At 44.3% G+C, this 8173-nt stretch overlaps 1 protein-coding gene across 1 annotated transcript; it reads left to right on the top strand.

Moving 5' to 3' along the window:
• Window positions 1–212: 212 nt before the first annotated feature.
• LOC133170788 (uncharacterized protein K02A2.6-like) lies at window positions 213–4933 on the top strand. Its single transcript, XM_061303928.1, has one exon. It carries the CDS (start codon window positions 533–535, stop codon window positions 4604–4606), a length of 4074 nt encoding a protein of 1357 aa, XP_061159912.1. The 5' UTR covers window positions 213–532; the 3' UTR covers window positions 4607–4933.
• The last annotated feature ends 3240 nt before the right edge of the window (window positions 4934–8173 follow it).

The raw sequence follows: 8173 nt of genomic DNA, 5'->3' as shown, positions 1-8173 counted from the left end.
ATTGCACCTAACACGATGATGAACAAATGACTGAATGAATGAAATAATTGATTTGTTTCAAACATGTAAACTTCACACCAATCAGTCAATCAAATGAAGGAAATAAAATAAAAAACAAAAACAAGGTGAAAGTCGTTTAAATTATGACTATAAATGCTTGGTACAAACAGAATAGAATTGTGGTGTATTGATTTGGTAATGTTGTTTGGTATAAGTATTATTTCAGTGCGTATTTGCTGCCAATGTGATACTTCTACTTTTACCCAGTAGAGGGCGCACTCGCCTTAGAGTTGACTACTGAGGATTGATGGTAGACCGAAGAAGTTGTACAAGACAGAAACATGTGCTTGTACTGTGTGTGCCGTTCTTATTAAACGTCCTTTAAACTTGGAGAGTGTGCGCGTCATTACGGCCACGATACAACATATTTTTGGCGACGAGGATAAACAAAGTTTTGAAGGAAGGACGAGTTGTTCGGACGACAAGGACTTAAAAAGGGAGGAGTACCAAGTACCGTGAAAGTTTGTAGAAGATGGCGACCATTGGCACTCTGGCGGCGTTTGATGCGAAAAATCAAAGCTGGGAAGAATACTGTGAAATAATGGATCAGTTTTTTGAGGCCAATGAGATTGATGATGGGGATAAGCAGAGAGCTATTCTCCTCAGCGTTGTCGGCGCATCTACCTACAGTTTAATGCGGAATCTCCTTAGTCCAACTAAACCAAAAGAGAAGACTTACGGCGAGCTGGTGGCACTACTAAAAAACCACTTCGACCCAAAGCCAAGTGAAATCGTCCAGAGGTACAAGTTTGATTCTTGCAGTCGTAAACCAAATGAGTCGGTGATGGAGTACGTAGCGGAGCTGCGGAGGCTGGCCCAGGACTGTAATTATGGCAACACCTTGGAGCAAAAGTTGAGAGACAGGATCGTTTGTGGAATAAATGATGATCGGATTCAAAGAAGACTCCTGGCAGAAGCAGATCTAACGTGTGAGAAGGCTTTGTCCATTGCCGTTGCGGCAGAAACAGCAACTAAAAATGCGCAAGACCTGCAGAATCCGTGCGCCACTGCGAAGTGCTTCAAAGTAAACAAAGGTCCGCAGCAGCGAGGTGCGTTCAAGTGCGGAAATGTTCAAGAGTGCTATCGTTGCAAAGGACAACACAACGCTGCAGAATGTAAGTTTAAACAAGAAAAATGTCATGCATGTGGAAAAGTGGGTCATATTGCCAGAGCCTGCAGAAATAAAAGCAAACAAAAGAGATATGTAGTAAATCCTACAGCTAAAAAGGAGCAGTCTCGTTCAAGTTATCGGTCACATAACGTTCAAGAGCGACCAGAGGACAGTGATACAGATGGTTCAGAAGAAGATTCCTTTCCTTTACAAAATATAAAGTTTAAGCTGGGACGCATGAGTGACATATACCTGAGAAAAGTTGATCCGTATACAGAGAGCATGAAACTAAATGGGAAGAGAGTTCAGTTTGAAATTGACACAGGTTGCAGTCTCACAGTAATGAGTGAGAAGACATTCCTGACAACATGGAGAACCAACAAGACTCCTTGTATTAAACCAGTACGACTCAAGTTGGAGACATACACTGGGGATCGAGTTGAAGTTGTGGGAGCAGCTCAAGTCCAAGTCAAGTACAAAAAGCAAAGAGCTAAACTGCCCCTAGTGGTTGTGAAAGGAGATGGTCCCTCATTACTAGGCAGATGCTGGCTAGAGGACATTCAGCTGAATTGGAAAGAAATAAAAGCCAGACACAAAGAAAGACAAGTACATCAGATACACACAGACCAGAGAACAGTGGAAACAAAAGTGACCTTACAAGAAGTACTGTGCAAACATGATGAAGTTTTCAAGGAGGAGCTGGGCACTTTAAAGGGCACCAAAGCCACTATTCATGTGAAGGGAAATGCTGTTCCGCGCTTCTTCCGTCCAAGGTCTATTCCTTATGCCATGAGAGCAAAAGTGGATGAGGAAATTGACAGACTGTTAAAAGAAGACATTATCACACCAGTTAAGTACTCAGAATGGGCAGCACCAGTGGTACCTATCCTGAAACCAGTGGGCACAGTCAGATTATGTGGAGATTATAAACTAACTGTAAACACCGTGTCATCCCTTGAGCAGTATCCGATACCCAGAGTGGAGGATTTGTTCAATGCACTTGCAAAGGGTAAGCAGTTCTCTAAGTTAGACATGAGTCATGCTTATCAACAGATACTTATGGATGAGGACTCCAAGAAATACCTCACCGTGAACACGCACAGGGGATTGTTCACCTACAACAGGCTTCCATTCGGTGTGGCCTCTGCCCCGGCCATATTTCAGAGAACGATGGAGAGTCTTTTATGTGGGATTCCTCTAGTAGCTGTGTATCTAGATGATATATTGGTAAGTGGCATGGACCAATCTGATCACCTAAAAAACCTAGACTCTGTGCTAAACAGATTGAAAGAAGCGGGACTACGCCTTAGGAGAAACAAGTGTACGTTCCTTCAAGATGAAGTGGAGTACTTGGGCTACAAAGTCGATGCACAAGGATTACACCCCATTGCCCAAAAGGTCAAAGCAATCAAAGATGCTCCTGCCCCAGCAAATGTTTCAGAGCTGAAATCATTCTTGGGATTGTTAAACTACTACAACAAGTTTCTTCCAAACCTGGCAACCCTGTTGGCACCTTTACATGAGTTGTTGAGACATGATGTTCGTTGGAAATGGGACAAAGAACAAGAAGAGGCATTCCAAAAGGCCAAGGACTTGCTTAACACTTCAGATGTTCTTGTACACTACTCAGCTGACCGTGAGTTGGTTTTGGCGTGTGATGCTTCCCCTTACGGAGTGGGGGCAGTATTATCACATATCATGGAAAATGGAAGTGAGAGACCAATTGGATTTGTGTCCCGTACCTTACAACCTGCTGAGACAAGATACTCACAGTTGGATAAAGAAGGACTTGCGGTCATGTTTGGGATTGAAAAGTTTCATAAATATATATATGGTCGAAACTTTACCATTTACACGGATCACAAGCCATTGATTTATCTGTTCAATGAGAAGAAGCCAATTCCTCAAATGGGATCACCTAGAGTGCAGCGGTGGGCTGTGAAGTTGAGTGCATACCAATACAACATTGTCTACAAACCAGGCAAACATCATGCAAATGCAGATGCCGTGAGCAGGATGGCAGTTCCTGTCAAGTTAAGGAAAGAGGAGAGTACTGAGCAAGTACTTATGATGGACATGTTGGATGAGACATTGATAGATGCAAAGCAGATAAAGAGCTGGACGGCAAAAGACACTGTTTTATCACAAGTTCATGAATACATCCTGAAAGGGTGGCCCACAGAAACCGATCCAAATCTGAAAGCTTTCCACCAGAGAAAATTGGAGCTCGGTGTTAGAGATGGCTGTGTTCTCTGGGGAGCTCGAGTGGTCATCCCTGCCAAAGGAAGAGGTAGGATGTTAAAAATGTTACATCAAACTCACACAGGAATGACTAAAATGAAAGGTTTGGCAAGATCATACATGTGGTGGCCTGGAATGGATCAAGATGTCGAGAGAACGGTTCAAGCATGTCACGAATGTCAGGCACATCAAAAAGCACCTGCTTCTGCTCCTCTACACCCGTGGGAATGGCCTGAATCACCATGGTCAAGGATTCATGTGGACTATGCAGGACCTTTTCTAGGAGAAATGTTTCTCGTAATTGTGGATGCACATTCAAAGTGGTTGGATGTTTACCCTACAAAAACATGCACATCCTTAGTCACCATCGAGAAACTCAGACAGAGCTTTAGTAATTTTGGAATACCAAAAATGCTGGTGTCCGACAATGGAACTTGCTTCACAAGTGCTGAGTTTGAAGCGTTCATGAAGCAAAATGGAATCAGTCATGTGAGATCCGCTCCTTTTCACCCATCCTCAAATGGACTCGCAGAGAGAGCAGTTCAAACTTTTAAAGAGGGGATGAAGAAGATGAAAGAAGGGACAATACAAACAAGGTTATCAAGATTCTTGTTTAGCTACCGGATCACACCTCACGCAACAACAGGCTTATCACCTGCCGAACTCATGATGTCACGCAGACTAAGGTCCGCCCTGGATTTGGTTGTTCCGGATTTGAAAACCAAAGTGCAACAAAAGCAACTTAAACAGAAAGAAAATCATGACACACGGAGTAAGCAGAGAGGGTTTACGTCAGGAGAGGACGTACTCATCAGGAACTATTCCTATGGACCGAAATGGATTCCTGGTGTTATCCAAAACACTTCAGGACCCCTTTCCTATACCGTTAGTGTTGGTACTGGTCAAGTTGTGAAAAGGCATGTAGATCAAGTAAGAGCAAGATTTTCCAATCTCGAGACAACGGTGGAGAAGGAGAAAAACTTAGTATTTTTTCCAGAGACTGTTGCAAAGATTCCACTACCGGAAATAAATAAACCACCGATGTTAGAACTGAGTTCTAATTCAGAGAAGGTGTCCGAGTTACCACCTGCTACCAATACCCAGGATGAAAAGGTTGTACCACCCCAGACAGAGTTGAGACGTTCTAGTAGAGAGAGACATACCCCTGTTCACCTCAAAGACTTTGTTCCTTAAAGTAGAATGTTATTGAAAAAAAAAAAGAAGTCATACTGGGTTACATTAAGTAATTGTTCTGTTTATGTTTATTGAGTGTATAACACATGTTGTTTTTGCTTAAATGTGGGGGAGATGTGGTGTATTGATTTGGTAATGTCGTTTGGTATAAGTATTATTTCAGTGCGTATTTGCTGCCAATGTGATACTTCTACTTTTACCCAGTAGAGGGCGCACTCGCCTTAGAGTTGACTACTGAGGATTGATGGTAGACCGAAGAAGTTGTACAAGACAGAAACATGTGCTTGTACTGTGTGTGCCGTTCTTATTAAACGTCCTTTAAACTTGGAGAGTGTGCGCGTCATTACGGCCACGATACAACAAGAATATACTGCACAAAATGGGCAGAGTTTACTTGTCTGAAAAGGAGTATTCAATTCAATTTACGACAAAAATAAATACAATTTATAGTTACCTATAACAGAGTTGTTACTTTAGCTATTATTGTCCATGACTTTCACATGAATAGAAAGGAAGAAAAAATGCAATTAAATTATGTAATTTCAATGTATTCTTAGCTCATAATTGTCAATGTTTAAAATTTCTTTTTAAACATCACCATATTTGAGCTTTGTTTTAGGTTTTGATTCATACTGTTCCTGTCATCGTTTTAGCAATTGATTTGACCCACATGCAGAAAAACCAACTCAGACGTCCAGAATGAGTGAGTGTTTATTGGAGGAGCTGCGGTGGAGGTAGAGCGGGATGATCGGAGCCAGGAGCACGGAGCGTGGCAGCAGTGGCGGAGCGTGAGGAGTTCAACCAGGTGGATCTTGGCGGTGATTGGTGGAGGTAATTGCAAACCAAAGGATCTGAAGAACTTGGCGTCGGAAAGCAAGGCGAGAACTATGAGCAAGGAGCTAGAGGCACAACCGTGGAGAAGATCACAACGAAGGGACACTCAGGCGAGAAGCAGTTGACAGCATGCTTTTTAAGAGCTCTCCTCTAACGAGCCTGATGAGTCGCACCTGGGCCCTCTGCACTCTGCTGCTCTGCTCACAGTTGCGCCCAGTGGACAAAGAAGGTACGCCACCCTGAGATGACATGAGAAACGGTCGACGATGGTGAGGATGGTGGTCATTCCCTGTGAGATGGGCAGGCCTGCCACAAAATCTAATGCAATATGGGACCAGGGGCGGCTGGGTATTGCCAGATGCTGTAGAAGACCAGTAGGGGTCAATGGGAGGACTTGTTGCGAGCACAGATGGTGTCACGGTTTTCTAAAACTATCTTGATCGTATGATTATGTTGGAATGTATGTAACCAGTAATAAATAACCTAGGTAGATTAGTTTTATGCTTATGTTGGTGGGTAACCAGTAATAAATAACCTAGCTTGTTCCATCCTACACAATGTCGTAAAACATCCCCTGTTCTGCTAATCTAGAGGTCAAGGGCTTTAACTTGTCTATTCAGTCCACTGTCACCCCCACCCTTTTTCTCTTAATAAAGGTGCTCTTGTCGGAAGCGAGAGTCAGACGTCATTCGATCATTGCTGTACGCACAGTGACGAATGAACTCTCCGCCTGCAGGTGCCCAAAAAGACTTAACTGTCTCCCATGTGGTTCTTGCAAAATAAGTTAGAGTGAGCACCACTCTAACAGATGGGACAGGCGAGAACGTATTCCCTGACGTCCTTGTGGACATATGGCCACCAGAAGCGTCTGGAGATCAACGCAATGGTGCGGCTGGTCCCGGGATGGGCTGAGAATTTGGCCGAATAAAACCAGTTAATTAGGCGAGGATGGACTGAGGAAGGGACGTAGGTCCTTCCCCGTGGCCCCATGCCTGGATCGGCTTCCCGTAGCTGAGCCTGAGCAACGAGCTCTTTGATATCCCAGGAGAGGGAGCCTATGGTGCAACTGGGGGGAAGGATGGGAGCTGGTTCTTCCACTGACTCGCCGGGAGGGAATTGGCGGGACAAGGCATCTGGCTTTGTGTTCTGGGAGCCAGGGCGATAAGAAATGGACAATTTAAAACGAGAGAAAAACAAGGACCAGCGAGACTGTCGAGGACGGTAAGAGAAAAAACAATGAGCGGGAAAAACGGTGAGCGAGAATAATGATAAGCGGGAAAAATGGAAAGCGAGAAGAATGATAAGCGGTAAATGTAGAATCACCTCTGGGTCTGTCCCCTTACCTTTCAAATCTGCTGCTGTTACACCAACCCTCAACAAACCCTGCTCATACCCAAACATCCTCAGTAACCTTCGACTCCAACCTGCCATTTCTCTCCAAAATACTCAAAAAAGTTGTTGCATCACAGATCCACACTCACCTCTCTAGTAATAATTTATATGAACAGTTCCAATCCGGTTTCCGTCCCCGTACAGTACAGAAACAGCCCTTATTAAAATCACTAATGAGCTCATTATTGCAGCTGATCATCCATTCTCATTCTCCTTGATTTAAGTGCAGCCATCGACACCATTTCTCACTCTATTCTTCTTGACCGGCTAGCCTCTATCGGACTGTCAGACACACCCCTGCATTGGTTCCATTCATATCTCTCGGGCCACTCGCAATCTATCCAGTTGAAATCATTCGCATCGCATCCCTCCCCCCTGTCCTCTGGTGTTCCCCAGGGCTCTGTCCTTGCTCCAATCTTATTTACCATTTACCTCCTCCCACTTGGTTTGATTTTCTGAAAACATAACATTAACTTTCATTGCTACGCGGATGACACCCAGCTCTAATTCTCTTCCAACCATCGCCTTCACACAATTAAGTGAATGGTGTAGAATATAAGTGTAAAGGCCTTTGCCTTCACAGTAATAAAGTAAATTTCTCACTCTATTCTTCTTGACCGGCTAGCCCAGGGGTGGGCAAACTATGGCCCGCGGGCCACATCCGGCCCACGGGACCGTTTAATCCGGCCCACTAACCCTGAATAAATTGTACCGTTTTTTTCCGTGTATAGTGCGCCCCCATGTATAGTACGCACCCCTAACAATGGCATGCTGATGCTGGAAAAAAGCTTGTACCCATGTATAATACGCACCCAATTTTTATGAATTTTTTTAAAAAAAATTTTTTATTTTTTTATTTTTTATTTTTTTTTTAAGTCCCAAAGATCGTCACACACGCAGGGAGGCAATGGGTCCCATTTTTAAAGTCTTTGGTATGGTCTTAACTAGGCTGGATGTCATTTTTTTTGTTGGCGTTGATTTCTCCGACTGCCCCTAAACCAGTGCTTCTCAAATAGTGGGGCGCGCCCCCCTTGGGGGGCGCGGTGCTATTCCTGGGGGGGCGCGTGTGACCCTGGGGAACAGGCTTTTCTTTTGGCAGTACTAGAATAAAGTGTAATTGCGCGTTTACTACAGCAGGGGGCAGTGGCGCTCTCATTGTTACTTCTGTCACGTTTGCGACAGTGCAACATTTTACGATTTACAAGACAAGTTAGGATAGTCACGGTGGGGAGGGGGGGCGCGAATAGTTTTCTTCTTGCTAGGGGGGGGCGTAACAGAAAATAATTGAGAAGCACTGCCCTAAACGCACCACCGCGCTCCGTGCGCACACGGCGGCTCTGT

This window comes from Syngnathus typhle, linkage group LG17 (genome assembly GCF_033458585.1).
Source record: "Syngnathus typhle isolate RoL2023-S1 ecotype Sweden linkage group LG17, RoL_Styp_1.0, whole genome shotgun sequence".
Lineage (NCBI taxonomy): Eukaryota > Metazoa > Chordata > Actinopteri > Syngnathiformes > Syngnathidae > Syngnathus > Syngnathus typhle.
The sequence above is the reverse complement of the archived record's forward strand: the minus strand, read 5'-3'. Positions and strand labels throughout refer to the sequence as shown.

Coding starts and splice junctions, on each gene's coding strand:
- LOC133170788 (XM_061303928.1), top strand. CDS start 533: ATGGCGACCATTGGCACTCTGGCGGCGTTTGATGCGAAAAATCAAAGC.